The sequence below is a fragment of the Cryptotermes secundus genome, unplaced genomic scaffold, assembly GCF_002891405.2.
Source record: "Cryptotermes secundus unplaced genomic scaffold, Csec_1.0 scaffold73, whole genome shotgun sequence".
Taxonomy (NCBI): Eukaryota; Metazoa; Arthropoda; class Insecta; order Blattodea; family Kalotermitidae; genus Cryptotermes; species Cryptotermes secundus.
In genome coordinates, this window is record NW_019738871.1 from 513,468 (window position 1) to 532,333 (window position 18,866).

General features: G+C 39.9%; 1 protein-coding gene and 1 non-coding gene across 4 annotated transcripts in view; both read right to left on the minus strand.

Moving 5' to 3' along the window:
- Positions 1-18,866, minus strand: part of LOC111871077 (5'-nucleotidase) — a 46,381-nt gene that overhangs the window by 14,989 nt on the left and 12,526 nt on the right. The window contains exons 2-6 of one of the 3 annotated variants that reach the window (XM_023863861.2): positions 11,460-11,584; positions 7,368-7,961; positions 4,883-5,058; positions 3,509-3,685; positions 2,469-2,580 (exon numbers count right to left, since the gene is read on the minus strand). In XM_023863861.2, coding sequence (XP_023719629.1) covers positions 2,469-2,580; positions 3,509-3,685; positions 4,883-5,058; positions 7,368-7,961; positions 11,460-11,584 — 1,184 coding nt within the window. Of the gene's footprint in view, positions 1-2,468; positions 2,581-3,508; positions 3,686-4,882; positions 5,062-7,367; positions 7,962-11,459; positions 11,736-18,866 lie in introns of all 3 variants that reach the window. The other 2 variants (XM_023863860.2, XM_023863862.2) reach the window with 2 other exon arrangements.
- Trnat-agu lies at positions 18,152-18,223 on the minus strand. The gene has a single exon. It is a non-coding gene; the product is annotated as a tRNA-Thr (tRNA).

Here is an 18,866-nt window from a genome sequence, read left to right on the forward strand (position 1 = left end):
CTTAAGGGTCCGCGTGCAAGCCTCTTTGACGGCACTCAGGGTCCCATGATGGTGCCCTTTGAGGGAGGATTTCACTTTCGGGAACAGGAGAAAGTCTGCTGGTGCCAAGTCGGGACTGTAGGGGGGTTGGGGTACTGTCACGATGCAATTTCCAATTTCCGGCGACGGCTGGCCTCACCCGATTGACCCTTCTCTTCATTCTTCTTAGCACTTCCAGGTAAAAAGCTCCATTCACTGTTTGCCCCTCAGGTACAAATTCGTAGTGGACCACCCCCTGGGCGTCGAAGAAAACGATGAGCATGGTTTTCATTCTGGATTTGCTCATTCGCGCCTTTTTTGGACGAGGTGATGCCGAAGTGTGCCATTCGGAACTTTGACGCTTTGTTTCCGGGTCGTACTCGAATATCCAACTTTCGTCTTCCGTGATGACGTTGTCCAGAAAGCCGGGGTCTTCCTCAACGCGTTGCAGAAGGTCTTTGCAAGCAGCCACTCGTCTCTGCTTTTGGTCGTCCGTCAAGACCTTCGGGACGAGTTTCGCGCAGACCATTCGCATCGCCAAATCTTCAGTGATAATGGTGTGCACCGTCATCTTATCAATGCCAACACGATCTGCAATCATGCGCACACTTAACCGACGGTCTGAATTGAGTACGTCACGCACACGTTGCACGTTGTCGTCGGTTCTTGACGTCGACGGCCGTCCACCGCGGGGCTCATCCTCCACACTCTGTCGGCCACTTTTGAAGAGCTTGTGCCACTTAAAAACTGCAGTTTGTGACATGCTTTCATCCTTGAACACTTGGCGAATCATGCCCAACGTCTCCGTACCCGATTTCCCCAGTCCAACACAAAACTTGATGGCGTACCTCTGTTCAATCGTTCGCTGCATTCTGCGCTTGCACCGACTCACTCAACAGGGGTCCACAGAAAACACGGCCTGGCCTCTACGAATGCGCTCAGGCGAATGGCACTTGGTGCGTGTTAAAGGTTAGACCCCCACTACCACGCCTGCGCGGTGTGAGGATGCTGCGGTGTACAGTCACGTAAGGGAAAGATTTTTCCCGATACTTTTTATACGGACCTTGTACACATTATGAATCATCTTTTATTTTTCATTTTTTTGTGGTCGTAAGTCGACGACCAAGTGTATAGTCTTCTGGTGTGGTATGGTAATTGGTTACCACCATTTCAAAGGAACATAATGGCCTCTGTCTTCTGCTTCTACACTGAGAGATGGAGATAGTAAGTTCCTCTGAAGTGGCGGTAACCACTTACCAGATTACTTGGTGTCACAACTCAAACCTTAATATTATGACATGATGCATGAAGGCACGAATAGTGGAACCAGGGGAGACGTCCACTGCTAGGTAACGGTGAAGTAAACTCTACAACAATAGAGGTATTGTTGGAAACGGCGTTTTCTGTTCAGTCCATGCAAAGTAGTTATAAGGGAGACAACTGGGGTAATCCATTTAGTGAGTGCTCAGCTGACAGTTGGGATGTCAAGACAGAAGACTAGGAGGTTGGTGCGAAATGGCTGCCAGTCTGGAATCCAGTGAGTTGAGGGTTGGACAGAAGCTAAGGAATCTACACTGCTGTGGGATCCGAACCAGGCAGCACATATGACTAGTGAAGACACAGAAGAATTTGTCTGTGCTATAGTGAATTGTAAAGTGTGTGAATCAGAGACAGCACTATAATTAATTGTAGTTATGATCTGCAAGAATCCAGTAAACCCAACTATCGATCTAAATCCCGTCCGTAGTCACTCATAAATATGAGAACATGAAGACTGATTTTGTTCTTGTGGTTAATGCTTCCAGTCATGATCTCTGTCTACATCAACACTGGTGAAGGAGTACATATCTGAGGCACCTACGAGACGCTAAAGATACACTGCGGCTGTGATAATGTGCTTATCATACAGGTTCTTCTTATTTAGTACCAGCTGTTCTAATCTTGACGGCAATGACAGTGAGTTTCCTTTCCCTTCACAACACTTGGTAATAAACAGGGCCCGGATCTTGATGACATGTCATCTTTTTTTCCTCGTATCCTATGTGATTCTCTTAAATATATAAATCTCGGATATGAGCTGCTGGTTACAGAAATGTAAATTTTATAGGTAATTTCTTGGACTTTCAAGGGTAATTCTTGTCATTTTTGGCCATTTTAGGGAATTTCTCTTCATATATTTTCAGAAATTTGAATAACATGTAAGTGAAGTGTTCTTTCTTTTCTCCTTTAGGTAATTTTTCTGTATTTTTTCGGTCATTTTATGGGTGATTTTTTTAATATTTTCAGGTCATCAAAATCCGGGCCCTCCATATTACATTTTTGGGTTATATTTTAGGTCATTTTTTTTAAATATTTTCAGGTTATCAAAATCCAGGCCCTGGTAAACAATTGTACTCTATTACGAAACAAATGAAACGGAGAATTTAGGATCATAACAAACCTGCACTTACCTATAACAACAGTTATGAGGTTCGAGGCATTCTGTTCTTTGTGAATTCTCTCAATTTCTCCGATTATGCTCTGTGTGTAATTCTTTACAGACACCCCATGTATGTCTGCATCCTGAAACAAATATTTGAAAACAATATATCCATAAAGTGAAGAAGTACACATCATGATATTTTGCAACTTGATACAGTGTAGTTTTGTAGACATGTACCGATGCTTTGGTAGTACCTACTGCCTCCATCTTCATGAAGAAAGGCTGACTCAAGCTGGGAAATGTGGTGTTATAGGGAAGAGAAGTTGTGATACTACTCAATGGTTCTATTCCAGGTCAGTACTATGGCCTGAAAGTCTGTGTAGATATTTTATTGCAAAATCTGTGGAGCTGCAGATGGTTTGCCCAAGTCAATTACAATCATAGTTTCTTATCAACCCACAATGATAACGAATACACTGGTGCCCTTAACTCTGCAGTGAGATCATAATTTGAGAAAACAACATGAAGTTGCTATGCCTGAAAGATGGCAGGAAACAGACCTCCTCTTTAGCCTTTAGAGAGAAACAGGGCATTTCAATCCCATTATTTTTATTTTGCTTCATATCAACATTCAGTTAGTTGTTGGCCAATTCTCTCAAATCTGGTACTGGAAAAATGTGGGATGGCTCAAATTAAGATAACTGGGGGATACAGAGAATGATTTACAAGAATTTAAAATGAAGAGATTGAGGCAAAAAGCAATTAACAGAGAAGAATGGGATATGTCTTAAAAAGAGGTTAATGTTCTTAGAGAACTGCGCAGTTAAGGCGTAAGTGAAGTATGTACGTATATCATACTATCATTTCCAGATTGCAGAAGAATCACTGAATGCAATACTTCACAATCTGCATAAACACAATCATAGCATGAGGGCACAAAATTATGCTTATGAGGATGAACAGTTCAATACTGAATCCTAAATTCATCATCCTCGCTTTGCATGGGACAAACTAGCAAGCTGTTCTTGTCTCAACTCTGCTAGAAAAGAACCAAACTCATGCACTTACCAATTCTGAGTTCTCAAGATAGCCAATAACAGAGACATTGCAGCTTCCCACAGGGAATGTTATTGACTTGTGCGGTGGTGATGGTTCAATATTAGATACCACAACAGTTTCGTTAAGAGCATCGATATAGCTTCGACCAGCTTCACCTCCATACTTCAGTACATTTGGCCCCACTGCCTAAAAGAAGAAGGGCAGGTTCTGATATTGTCTTTTTGTGATTCACACCTAAATGCAAATATCTGTGTCATTCATTGGCAACAATAAGATATCTTAAAAAAAAGTATGTGAAAGATTTCAATGTTTTCCTCTTCTAAAACATGATGTTCAGAATACATGCAATGCTTTCTTTCTAGAAGAAATAGATTTACTAACTACACGTAAGGTGAAAATAACTTAAGCTTTGGAAGAATTGTTTCACACAAAATTATAGCATAACTCGGCTGCCATGGCCGTCTATGAAATCAGTTGCATCACAAAAAGTAAAACTGGCATGATGGCGAGAAGCGATAGTGACATTTCCTGTGCCTCATTATGAATCTGCAGTTGTATTTATTCTTAAAAACACTTAGTGCTATCGAGTGGGACTTAGTCCCTTGTATTGTGACCACTTCTAGCTTATTGTTCCAGCCCCAGATGATAGGTGAGGGTGATTGTGGAGCAACTTGTGGAATGAAGATTGGCAGGGGAGACCAAAGTACTTGGAAAAAACCTGCCCCAGCGTCACTTTGTCCACCACAAATCCAACTTGACCAGACCCGGGATCGAACCTGGGCCGCCATGGTGGGAAGCCAGCGACTAACCGTTTGAGCTATGGCTCGGCCATAAGAACACTTAACTTGGAATGTAATCTCTGTTGTTTGCCAGTGATTTATAAACTGACTGACAAGAATAGCTCTAAGGCACTTTTACTACATGGTCTTCTTCAGAAAAATGCCTGCAGAAAGTTTCATGATACTGAACACAGATCTCTGTTATGGAAGACATGTGCTTTAGTAACAAGGCCAACAGTCCATTAACTTAATGGCAAAACAGTCATCCTGGAAAATATGCAACTGGTCAAAAGATTTCCCAAGTTTATGGGAACCTAAATGTTTGCCTCCTTCTGCCCCATATCTGGAGTGTGTTGAATACAATCCACACTTTTGCACTTTACTTCTCAAGGATCAATTTCAATATTATCTGTACAACTTATGTCCTTTGAGGTTTCCTGAAAAAAAAAATTGTACAAACTCGTGTTTTGCGTTAAATCCAAGGTCATCCTCCTTCACGAGATATTATTCATGTTAACAATATTACAGCAGAGATAATTATGCTTCTCCTTATATAATTTTTGCTTCCCCCTGTGATTTTCTATTTCTTAGGTCACTAGCTTACCGTGGCACTGAAGTTCAACAGCTGCATTGCGTGCAGAGCTGTCTCAAATTTCAGTGTTCTAAAAAAATCTCCTCCTAATGTATTTCCAGCATTCAGCCATAAACACCGTGTATTATTGATGCAGGCATCATTCATGTACGACTTCAGAGAAGGCAGCCCTCCCACACAGTTCTGACCTTCTGGAAAACATCATATTTTCGTTTTAATTCTTATAGAAATATAAGGAAAGAGTCATTTTAGGCAAATGAAATATTAATAATGCTTACATTGTAAAAAAAAATACACAGCAGATACTGAGAACTTCCAACTACATATGTGCAAAATGGTGTTAACTGTCGAGCATTGTTGTGTAGAGTAGTACACCTGTATTAGGGGGGGGGGGAAAGAACTGTACAAAGAGTTTACAACCTCCCCTTAATGCACTGTGAACAATGTTTCACCTGCTTCTTACAACCCTGTACAGATGGTAGACCATTCTGTTTACCATCTCTAGCTATCTCTGAGATGTGAATCTTGGTGGAAATTTGAACTAATTTGTTTTGCTTTCAGGAGACATCTAACACATATATGCTTAGGTTACTTGTGGCTTTCCTTAGTTCCTCCAAACAAATACCAGGACAGAGTCTCAAAATGAAGCACAATTGCTTCCTGCCACACTACTTTCAGTTCACCTCACAAATGACTATCCACTGTTACATTCTTTATATTATGTTCCCTTTATCTTATATAATGTACTCGAACTACACATATCGGTGTTAAAACCAACTCTGATGTACGGATATGAAACATGAAGAGCGCAGATTTATGTTAAATATCAGGGAGACAGAAAATATGAGGAAGGTATATGGACCAGTAACTGAGAAAGTAAGGTAACAGTAAAGTTTTCTCTATACTTATTACGTAATTAAGCACAATTTTATAAATAGATATGGAGGAATGGAGGTACAGAGACAGTTATTCTTCACCTTGGGGAATGCAGTAGCATAATTGGTTAAGGTCCTATGCTACAAGCTGAACATCGTGGGCTCAATCCCCATGTCACTGGATTTTTCAGTTGACTAAATCCTCCCAGCCATACTGTGGCCCCAAAGTCAACTCAGCCTCTACCAGAAATGAGTACAAGGAATCTTACTGGGGGTAAAGAGCGGCTGGTGCATAAGGCTGCCAGCCTCACCATCATCTGTGAGCCAACTGTCCAGAAAATGTGAAAGCCTTGATGTGTCACAACCCTATTGGCCCCACAGTCTGTTACAGGGATAACTTTACCTTTTTTATCTTTTTCTTCTTGACCTTGACACCAGACGCAAGTGATGGGTCAGCTTTATGACCCTGCCACTTTACCCCCAGGGATAGGTACCCATGGGATAGCCAGTCTGGACACTATGGAGAAGAGAAAAATCTGTTGCCCCTGCCAGAAATCAAACTCTGATTCCTCGGCTGTCCAGCTGACAGCCCAATAGCTATCCTAACTGGGCTATGTTGGAAAAAGAACACGGGATATTATATAAAACTTCTGATCTGGTAGAGGATGTCAAAAGGAGATGGCCAGAGCGGCTGAGGCATGTGTTCAGAATGGATCAAACAAGACTGGCTATGAAAACTCTTTAATGTGAGTCACAAGATAAATGTAGGAAGGCCCACACTAAGATGGCTGAAAGATTCAGAGAATGATTTACAAGAGATGCAAGTGAAGAGATGGATGAAAAATGCAAACAACAGAGAAGAATGAGAATCTGTCACAAAGGATGCCAAGGTTGTTACAGGACTGTACAGCCAAGAGTAAATAGTTAAATATAACCCCAACAGGTAGCGGCCTCCATAGTCTAGGAGTAACGTTCCCACCTCATGACTCAAGGTATGCGGGTTCAAACCCGGCGGAGGTCGTGGAATTTTTAAGGGCGGAAAAATTCAGGGAACAAGTCCTCCGGGAGGGACTTTAAGCCGTGTGTCCCGTGTCGTAAATTTACGGCACGTAAAAGAACCTCATGTCTCTAGGAGACCTCTGAGCTAAATTACAGGTCCTTTACCGCCCAAGTAGTCTCCAATGCCTCTGGTGGATGGGGGAAGCATCAAGGTACCGGGGGCCGACCTCGTTGGCTCTACGGGGGCTGATGGCACGCACCGTTACCGGTAGGGTATCGCAACAGTAGAAATTAAAAAGGGGGATGCACAATGGGCCAATAACTGGTCTAAGTGCATTGGAAACCCACCCCCTCATAATACATATATACATAACCCCAACAGGTGGTATGAAATGGTAAAACAACAGAATACTATTTGTTTTTTTGGATATTTTGTAACTGCTGAGGTTATGAAGCTACCAATGAAATATGAAATTAAGGTTGTTGAATTAAAGAGATGCTGGACAAAATGGCAAGACTTGTCCTGGTACTTTACTGAACAAACTGAGGAAAACCATGAAATATCTGAGTAGAGACAACTGGTCCCTGTAAAAGTAACTGAATAAACAAGCAAGAGTACTTACCTTGATCTGTAGTGCAGAAGCTTCCATTCTCTGGATGTATAGGGAAAATGTCATACTGAAGATCATTAACAAAGAAGATGGACAACAAAGGTGGAGGCTCTGATGATGATGGTGGTTGCGGTTCATGTGCTCCTCCCCCTGCTGTTTGATTTGTTTTATCAGACTCAGTTGAATTTGTTTCAGTTTGTGTTCCATTTGTTGTTGCCTGGGTTCCATTTGTACTGGCCTGTGTTCCATTTGTACCGGTCTGTGTTTCATTGGTACTGGCCTGCGTTCCATTTTTACCGGTCTGTGTTCCATTGGTACTGGCTTGTGTTCCACTTGTTGCTGTTTGTGTTCCACTTGTTGCTGCCTTTGTACCATTTGTCCCTGCCTGTGTTCCATTTGTTGCTGCCTCTGTTCCACTTGTTGCTGCCTCTGTTCCACTTGTTGCTGCCTGTGATGCATCTGTTCCTGTTTGTGTTTCATTTTTGGGTTCATCTGTTCCTGTATGTGTTCCATTTTGGAGTACAGACACAGAACTATTTGCAGACATGTCTGCTGAAGATACTTCAGACTGAGACGTTGGCTGGGTTTCTGCCTTTCTTGATGCATCTAGAATAATTTAATTTTTAGTTACATACTTTGAAAGAAAGGTTTTCCACATAAACTTCAAGTTAAAGGCTGTCATCTAAAATAATAAGCAGCTAGCACAGAAAGAACTTTCTACACTTTTATTTTGGAGGTACTCTGTCTCAACTTCCAGCTACCCTAACACTATGGAAACCTGGGTTTGATCCTAAGTCAGGTCATGTGGGATAAAGTGGCACTGGTGAGGGTCTTCCGAGTATTTTGTTTTCCCCTGCCAATTTTCATTCCACCAACCGCTCCACATTCATTAACCATCCTATCATGAATGCTATGTAGTTTGGATACTGAAATCATTGTTAAATAACCAACTACCTTGACTGAGTTCTTTTTGTAGTGTTCCTCATGCTCTCCAACAAAATGCTGGCACAACAGTACCTTAAAATAGGCCACTACTTTATCCTTTCAAATGGTCATCATTTATCATTTCACTTGTCGCTGCATAACGTCCCTACTTGAAACGGCGCGTTTTCATTTCTTCAATACAAAGACATATCATAAAACATGAAAACAGCAACATCAAGAATGTAGGATCTAAGAGAATTAAAATGTATGAACTAGAATATGTACATTACTGTATATAAGAATAATTAACATCATAACAATACTAAATACTTTAAGTATATAAGCGTGTCAAATAAATGAGCACAGCCTAAGTCATGGCAGTACAATACTGACATCTAGTATGGAGAGAATGCCACAACTAAGTACATTTGATTAGATATGTTAAATTAAAGTTCTGATTTTAAAAAGTTGGTCAGATTCATTATAAATTTAAAAGTTTGTGATATAAAGGAAATGCCATATCAAAGAAATTCAGTTAGTTTTAAATGTAATTAGAGTTTCTGATATAAGAAAATTCCACTGTCAAGATATATGTTAAGTTAATTACAAACGCAATTAATGTTTCTAATATCGGTGTTGTACCACTATCAAGAAGTAAAAAAGGTAAAGCTACCTCTGTAACACGCCAAGGAGGCCCATGTCATTGTGAGATCTCAAGATTCCCACATTTTCTAGACGTTCTACATAGTCGACTCAAAGACAGCGGTGAGGTTGTCAGCCTTATGTGCCGGCAGCCCTTTACCTCCAGGAAGATTCCTGGTACTCATTTCTGTTAGAGGCTGAGTCAACCCCAGGGCCACGGTGCGGCTGGAAGGATTAGGTCAACTGAAAAATCCAATGACCTCCACAGGATTTTAACCTGCGACCTTAACGCTTGCAGCATAGTGCCTCAACTATGCTACCACATGCCACACTATCAAGAAGTAGGTTAGGAAATTTTTAAATTTAGTTAAAAGTTTTAATTTGAACTGTCAGTTCCATAAATGGTCCTAAATCAACTCTAAAATATGGCAGTAATGAGCTGTACATTCACTGCACTGGTTATAAAAATGATATCTGCCTTTCCCAATGATCACTAAGTTGATGAATAGTACTTCATTTTTTTGTACAGAGATGTGACACATACGTTACACTGCAGGAAACACATCAATTATACATTTCCCCATGTTCCTGCAGCAGTAAATTCATTTCAGCAATAGTAAATTCACTATCTTTTTCAACTACACTACAAAATCCATAGCAGGAAAACCTACAATTTGTCTTTACATTCCCTTCTGTTGAACAAGCGTGAATTCTATGCTCATATATCCTTGAACAAGGTACAGCAATTAACAAGACATATAATTAACCTATTAGCTTCCAAACAATTCATAACTTTCGAGTGAAAAGTTCATTCAGTGCCAGGTGCAACCTTGAAGGCTCCTGAAAGCGTGAAAGTTAAGGGAACTCTAATCATATCAGATTTGAGGTTCTTGCAGCATTGACTATTAAGACTACGTCCATCTTCAGGGTAGAGGAGTAGTTTCACTTTTCTATCCAGAAGATGGAGGCAGAAGGTTACTCCAAAATGTTGGAATCTATTTACAAAACCAGAATGTATAACACCCCAGAAGACTAAATCTTATGAGCCTTGTTGCACTTCTTTAACTGAATGCTGGAGAAATGATTTGTGAAATCTGAACTTGATTGAGCTGGTTCAGAAAAGGACTTAACAGAGGGGTTTTTTGATGTTAATGATAAAGTTCCTGAGATCAACGAAGCCTCTGCCTGATGGAATTAGTTAAGTTTGTCACATTTCACATCCATACAAACTTTTCCAAGTATCTAAGTGAGGTAAATGGATTGATAACAAAGTGAAAAAATCAACCAAAGATAAACATGATTTACATGTTACATCTAACCTACAAACCGGAAGGTAGCGGGTTCAAGTCCCGATGAGGGCACTGACTTTTTTTCAATTGACCTAATCCTTCCAGCCTCACTATGGCCATGGGGTTCAGTCAGTCTCTAACAGAAATGAGTACCAGGAATTAATTAAATAATTTTCATGGGGAGTAAAGCGTGGCCGGCGCGTAAGGCTGACAACCTTACCGCCATCTATGAGCCGACTGTGTAGATAATGTGGGACCGTAAACGTCTCACAACCCTATGGGCCTTCATGGCCTGTTACAAGAATAGCTTTACTTTTTACTTTTGCTATCAAACATTATAAATGTCACAAAATACAAGTTCTCCATACTATGGGTTAGCCTTGTAATATTGACAATGGAAACTGAAAATGTAAAAGAAAAAAACACATAAGAACATGCCCACCTGTTAACGGAAGTATAGATAGGAGGATGGTAATAAAACGGACCCCAGTAACATGTGTCACTGCATGAATTCTGGTGGCTCTAATTCGTGACCAGAAGTAAGATTTAACTGTTGATGGGATGAACATTTTAACTCCAAGGAGTTATACAGCTGCTACAATTTTTAACGTTCTTTTCCCAATAAATAAATAAAATCCTATCAATCTGTATGTCAGTACATATGACGCCCAATTCAAAGGCTCATGTATCGCAATTATTAGACTCGGATTTCTTGTGATATATTTCAGGTCACATTCCACGTTTTATCAGCAACGTCTCAATTAATAATCCAAATTTCATGGAACTCTATATAAACCTGTGAGTCAATGCAATTCCATGTACATACTTCATTAATTTGTACCAAAAAACAATATGAACTTGGTAACCACGTAAACTTCTGAGGCGGATCAACATGCCTGTAACATGTGAACATTTAACACTACAGATACTGAAGTGCATCATCAGAGAAGATCCTGAACAAGGATTTGATACCTCATAACACATCTTTCTAAGATCCATCCTAAAATGATCCTCACATATGCCTCTAAGTCAGCCTAAAGGCTGCTTTCCAACAAATTTCCTTGCTCAAATTCTGCACACATTTCTTGTTACAATGAACTGGATATGTGGCTTGGTCGTTCATTTTAACTTCCCGGAATTAAATACTTTAAAAATATACTGGGTGGCATGAATATATCACAATGGTCCAACAAAACTGAATGATGGACAATGATTTAGGAGTTAAAAGTGTAGAACAAAAATAACATACCTTGTGCATAAATGTAACTGCTGCATCCAGCAACAAGAAGTGCTGTCGCAGTTACACAGATGAAAGTATGAAGCAAACTGGTTCTTCTGTTCAGCATCTTGAACACTCTGTGACTTGAGTAGCTCCTGGTTGTCAAGCAATGGAATGTGTAATGAGAGATAACAGAGAAGGAATAACAGAAGCTCGTTTACTTATTCACTGCTGAAGTGCTCATGCAAACAGTCACGTTGCTGCTAGGATTAATTCCACAGGTTGTTATAGGCCACATTTCATTACCTATCAAAAAAGAATATTGCAGAGAAAAATACATGAAGGCACATGATCTGAGCTTGATTTAAACATGCTGAGGACACTACACTAATCAGGCTTCAAGGAACACAACATTATTGTAATAGGAAAGTAAATATGTTGTTCCTCTGCTTAATTAAGCACCATGGACCGCCTCTGTGATCTAGTCTCAGCGTTTCTGGCTACAAATCCAGAGGTCCTGGTTCGATTCCCGGCGGTATCAGATTTTTTTCTGAGAAGTAATGGGTCTGGAAAGGGGTCCACTCAGCCTCGTGATGACAATTGAGTAGCTATTTCAAGGAAATAATGGCTCCGGTCTAGAAAACCGAAATTAACGGCTGTTGCGCTGACCACACAACACCCTCTATCCGTAAAAGCTGGCACTAACTTCACCGACAATTGGTGGTCACTTGGTCGGTATAGTTTGCTTGCGGATTAAAATCATGGAGTTTTTTTTTTGTTTGGTGGACACATGTGAGGGAGTAGAGGTTTAGCTCCATGCTCTCTTAACCTCAACACCAGATGCAGGTAGACGGTCAGCTTTATGCACTGGGCACTTTACCCTCAGGGAAAGAGCTCCTAGTATGCAATGCAAAGTAGGACTGGTGGGCTCCAAAGCCAGTCTTGACTACATGGAGAAGAGAAAATCTCTTCCCCTGCCTCAAATTGATTCCTTAGTTATCCAGCCAGCAGACTAGTCACTACTGTTATGACCCAAGGGTTATGTACAAGTAGATATGGTTTGGGGTAATGTGGAATAAGGGTATTTAGACTTTAAAGATTAAGAAATAGAAATAATGAAATGTACCAGGAAGCAGGAGTTTGCACAGAAGTATAACGCCAGTGGTGTGGCAATCGCTTTGTAATCAGAATGTTAGCACGACAGCGTATTAACGCTGACATTGAGGAAGAAGCTATATGAAGTGGGTCATAAAAACTATGGGATGAGGAAAACGCTGAGTCGGAGAGGGCGGTAGACCTGAAAGAGCCAGCCCCCTTTCGATAAACAGCCAATGAGTGGCCCACACCGAACCAAAATTACGTCAGAATGGGCGGGTGAATACACCCCCAGAACCCAGCGAGTCAGCAAAAAGATTGTACATAAACTCTAGAGGAATCAACCAAAAAACTTTTTAATATTATTACTTGTCAAAGAGTCAGCCGTAGGCTATCGCCGAGAGAGTGATGTCGATGAGTAGTTGTTGGCTGGTGATGGCGGCCTGTTTCTTAGCTCACGTAAGTAGACTTACTTCATATAGCCATGAACATTAAGTGTGATAATATTAAAGTGCAAACGCCAGGGAGAGAAAGTGAAGACTAGATGGACTAGGTTTTCTGAGAAAGCGAGACAGGGGCTTAGAATACCCAATAGCAGGGTGACAGGAGTAGGACTAATGTGGTGCTACAGGATAATAACCCAAATGCAATGCGAACCGACAAACGTCGGCAAAGTGTGTATATATTATGTTATATTATTATATATTATGTATTATTATTATTATCCAATATACTATCTGTCTCGTGCCTTTAACAATTTATTTCCAAATATCAATCTCAAATTCTCAACAAGGAAGGAAATTGAAAACATTATTAAATCCCTTAAGCCCAAAAATTCACATGGATATGATGAAATCTCTACCAAATTACTTAAAGCAAGCTCTGTTTACATCAGTTCACCCTTGAATCATCTATGTAATAAATCTTTATCATCAGGTACTTTTCCTCAACGCTTAAAATACGCTGTAATGAAACCACTTTTTAAAAAAGGAGAGAGAAAATGCATCTCTAATTACAGACCAATATCCATATTGACTTCATTCTCAAAAGTCTTTGAAAAAGTTATGTATAATAGACTACTTGAACACTTAAATTCTAACAACATATTAGTCAAAGAGCAATTTGGATTTAGGAAAGACCTAACAACAGAAAAAGCAACCTATGAACTAACTAACGATATTTTAAGTGCTCTCAATGACAGATTAATTGTGGGAGGGATTTTCTGTGATCTAGCAAAAGCTTTCGATTGTGTTAATCATGATATCTTACTATCGAAATTAAATTTCTATGGAATAACTGGCAAAGCTAATGAATGGATCAAATCATACCTCAAAAACAGGTATCAAAGAGTTGAAATAAATAATAAAAACTCCAGTCATAATGCATTTTCAAACTGGGGAATTATAAAGCACGGTGTTCCACAAGGATCAATTTTAGGTCCCTTACTTTTTCTTCTCTACATAAATGATCTATCTAAAACCATCAACAATAAATCTAAACCAATTCTATATGCAGATGACACTAGTATAATATTTAAGAACTCTAAATTTGACAACTTTAAAAATGACATAAATATTGTATTTGAAGCCTTAAACAGATGGTTCGAAGCCAATTTACTCTCATTAAATTTTGATAAAACCCATTACATATCATTCACAACTAAAAACAACCACCAAATTGATCTGGACATCAGTTATGCCAACAAATTAATCTGTAAAGTACTTGATACAAAATTCCTTGGAATACATGTAGACAGTACACTGTCTTGGAAAATACATATTGAACAAATTATACCTAAATTAAATGCAGCTTGCTATGCGATGAGATCAATTAAGCCTTTTATGTCACAGGAAACATTGAAGATGGTTTACCATGCCTACTTTCATTCTATTATGAACTATGGATTAATATTTTGGGGGAACTCTTCACATAGTGTAATAATTTTTAAAATACAAAAGAATATAATAAGAATCATTACAGGATGTAGAAGTAGAGATTCATGTAGAGAATTATTTAAGAAATTAAAAATTCTACCGCTTCAATCGCAATACATATTATCGCTTCTCCTATTTGTTGTTTACAACAAAGATAAATTCAAATTAAATTCTGATGTCTATAACATGAATACTAGACAAAAATATAACTTCCACCTACCCTCATCAACTTTATCAGTATATCAAAAAGGAGTCTACTTTACTGGCATAAAAGTGTTCAACAATCTGCCACAAAGTATTAAAAACTTGGGCAGTGATACTAAAAAGTTTAAATCAGAGTTAAAGAATTATCTACATGCTCATTCCTTCTGCTCTTTAGATGAATACTTCAATGTAAATAGAGAATGATGTAAAATTAAGTTATATTAATTTTTAAGCTAAAATTGCCTGTACTTATGTACGTAACATTTTGACTTGTTCTGTATCCAAAGGTACTAACCTGCTTAGGATTTATAGAATGTAAATAAATTCAATTCAATTCAATATAGCGACATAGGTGAATAGAGTAGGATAGAAATACGTTGTGATGTTAATTGAACTTAGACTCCCCTCAAGTGTTACCCTCCTCCGTGAATGCTCCTGCATCTCCCGATCCCGTAGGAGAATTGCAAACTCATGCCAAGGCGGCAGCTACGTCAGTGATTGTAAATTTACTTGAACCCCCGCCCCCTTAGGCCTAACAAGATAGTGACAGCGGTGAGACAACCAATCCACCCCTGTCGGAGAAGAATAATAATAAGTGGTGGCAAGGAGGGTTACCTCCACGGCCCGTGTCACCACGGCATAATAACTACACTGAGCTGTCCTGGCTCTCACTTTAATAAGGACAATGTAAGCAGAAGTATTGAAGTTCTAAACGTATCCTCTGCAACTGATAATGAATTATTAGACAATGTATGAATCAAATTATAGCATATGGTAAATTATGTACAGGATCAAATTAAGAAAAGAACACACTCATTTCAGAGAAGTGCCTTTCACTTGATCACATAATTAATAAGATCAGCAACACTTAACCTTTGATCTTTCCATACTAGACACAAGATACCTCACTTAGAAACACTGGACGTATGGTCTGTATTTTTTAAGAAGACCAGTGTAAAACAAGTGATTCATCATTTATTGACATACAAGAGCCAAGCATTCATGGCTTTTATATCATAAATATATGTTATAAAGTCGGCTGAGGTACAATGCTACATGCTGGAATGTCACAGGTTCAAATCCTGATGAGGTCATTGGATTTTTCAATTGATCTAATACTTCTAGCCACACTATGGTCCTTGGGTTGACTCAGCCTCTTAACAGAAATGTGTAATCTTCCTGGGGGTAAAGGGTGGCCGGCGCGTAAGGCTGATAACCTTACCGCCATCTGTGAATCGATTGTCTATAAAATGTGGGAACCTTCACTTCTCACAACCCTACAAGCCTCCACGGCCTGTTACGGGGATACATTTACCTTTTTGCTTTTTACAGTGGAAATAAATTAACAAGGAATGATTCCAGTGATTGAGGTTAGCTCTTTCTAAGAGACCCAACAGAGCAGGTGTGTCCTACCCCTCCTTACCCGAGGACAGATTTCTGAAATGTCACGTTTTCCAGTTCTTGGAATAACGGACGATGGAGAAAATCCAAAAACCCAATAATTCTGAAGAAATGATTTATTTAAATAAATGCTGGATTCTGATTTTTTTAAAACATGACCTCAAAGGTCACCAGCATTTTTTTTAGGATGCAAAATAATCTGAGAAGTTTGATGACTTAACCTTCCCCTACAACAAATTTCAGATCTTAAGTCATTATCATGCGCATGAAAAGTAATGTGTATACTGAAACTTCTATCCAAATAAATCCATTTTCTTACATCTCTGTAAGGAGGTCATGCCAGTGGAGGGTACCCTGATGTTATACCTTGTAAATCAATACTTTCAGTGACAACGCAATGATGATGGTTGTGCAAACTTTCAACTTTGGAGAAACAGACGCTGCAAAGGTCTTCAAATTCCGTACTAAATCAATGTTTTAAATAAACGCAGGTGTTATGAAGGCGTTACAAAACTTTAAAGACGTGTAACAATGGTTGATTCATTAGAATGAGATCAGGTTTGACACTGTCCAGTATCTGAGATAATTTGACATTTGCAGTTGGCTCTTGTCCTGCCTTCAGGTGATTGGCTGTCAATAAAGGCAAAGCTGTCCCTGTGCTTAATTAATCATGCCCCGAATACATACTCTCACGTGTTAAGTGACCACAGGCGGGGTTTGGATTGGTAATCGAATTTACTGCACACTTACAACTCAGAATTACAAGTAACTATAAGGCTGCATAAATCATTGTAACCCACAGTAGTGTTCTCAGTTTGTCATAGAAAACACCGCTAACAACCACTCTTCTATTGTTTTTTTTTCTTGCGTATGTTGCTACGCTCACGTGACGTTTCCTGAGCCACTATCTAGCAACGGACGTTTGTATAGCCGTTCCCCAGTAAAGGCTGTATTTGCTTGATTCACAAATCTAGCTTTCAGCAGACATATCACAATATGAAGGCGTGGAGATATAGCTCCACATATTCTTAAACTCGAATCCAGACTAAGATATGTGATCAGCTTCACTCTCCAGACTCAGACACCAGTAAAGATAAAAATGTAAAGTTGCCCCTGTGCCTAATTAACCACTATGCCAATAAGCTGTATTGGGGAATGGATGTATAGTTCCACGTATTCTTGACCTCGGAATTATTTGGAGGAGAGTCAAAACGTTCCCAGTACCTACTCAATAAGAGGCTAGGTTGGCCCCAGAGCCGGTCTGGACGTTGTGGAACGAAAAACAATCCCTACACTGCCGGGAATCGAAACAGAATTCCTTGGATGTCCAATCCGTAGCACTGTTGCTATACCGATTGTCACTAAAGATGTTTTCTTTTATTCTGGACATTAACACAAGCGACAGAGTTCACACCCTAATGATCAGTGATCTTCTTGCATGGCATGATAGACCAATGAAGTCCAGCACCCCCTTGTTTTGTGGGACTGAGACCCTTACTCAAAGACATTCGGTAGGACTGCACTGAGATCGGCCCATTGTAAAGCCTCCTTATCTCCATAGGACGACTCAAACAAGGAACACATTCAGACATAACCTTGCCCCGAATGGGATTAGAGTCCACGATCCCAGTATTCCAAAGGTAAAGACAGGGCATGGCGATGGGCAGTTATTCTGACTGGGGTACTGAATTAATATTGAAAGAGTTTCGAATTCGATCCCCACTGCTGCCTTTTTAATAGCTACAAAACATAATAAAAATATCTGTTACAACGACAAGCAACCGCTCCAAGATACTGTAGCATGCAGACCAGTTGCTGGGCAACGACCGCGAAACAAACAACGAAACATTAGCTGCTATGTAACAGATTCTTAATAAGCAAATATACCGTAGCCGTTACTGAATAACGCCTTCGCAAACAATCACGTTCCCACGGCAACGAATCCACATGCAACAATAGATAAACTGTTGGAAACGATGTTTTCTACGCCGTCCGTGTCAAGGGGTTATCAATGGGGAAAATATTAGGTTGATGGGAACGTTACCCCTAGACTACGGAGGCGGCTTTAAAATCTTTGGCTTACGGGCCAGGCACCGGAGGGATTCGAACCCTCGATCTCCTGTTTACTAGACAGGCGCTTTAACCAACTAAGCCAAAGCCAAATACAATTACAGTACCTCTAAATATTCATAAATCACAACACTTAGCTGATCTGTATTTTCACACACGAAATCGTTCAAATTTTTGGAAGGTAATTCAGGTCGGACCTAGCGAAACTCGTGTCTTCGTATCGTGCATGCGCTCTACAATAGATCATACTTTCTCGAAACATGGTGGGATTGTGACGTACTGCCGGTATATACACGTACAAAGGTAAACACAACGTTATCCCAGTGCCTCAGGATCACGTAATGAAAGCGTGTGGGCGACAAAGTAACATTCCACTCTTAGATGCTAGGGGATTTTCTGCCTATTCAGATGGTTCGCGATAACTCACATTATTTATCTTACAGAGACCATTCAATATAGAGCCTAGGCTACGGACTAAACGGCCAATGTATGTGGGTTCAATTCCAGACAGGGATTTTTTCTCTTTGCCGCAGCGTCCATACCGATTCTGTGGGCCCACCCAGCCCCCTTTTCAATTGGTGCGTAGGATGTTCTCCCGCAGGTAAAGAGTCAGTGCTGAAGATAGGAATGGATGGAGCTACACCTCAACTCGTCCATACTGTTCATGCGTGGTGCTTAATTACGAACAGGAATAGCTTTATCGTCGTCTTTATATGACGGCGCTTCCAGCAGC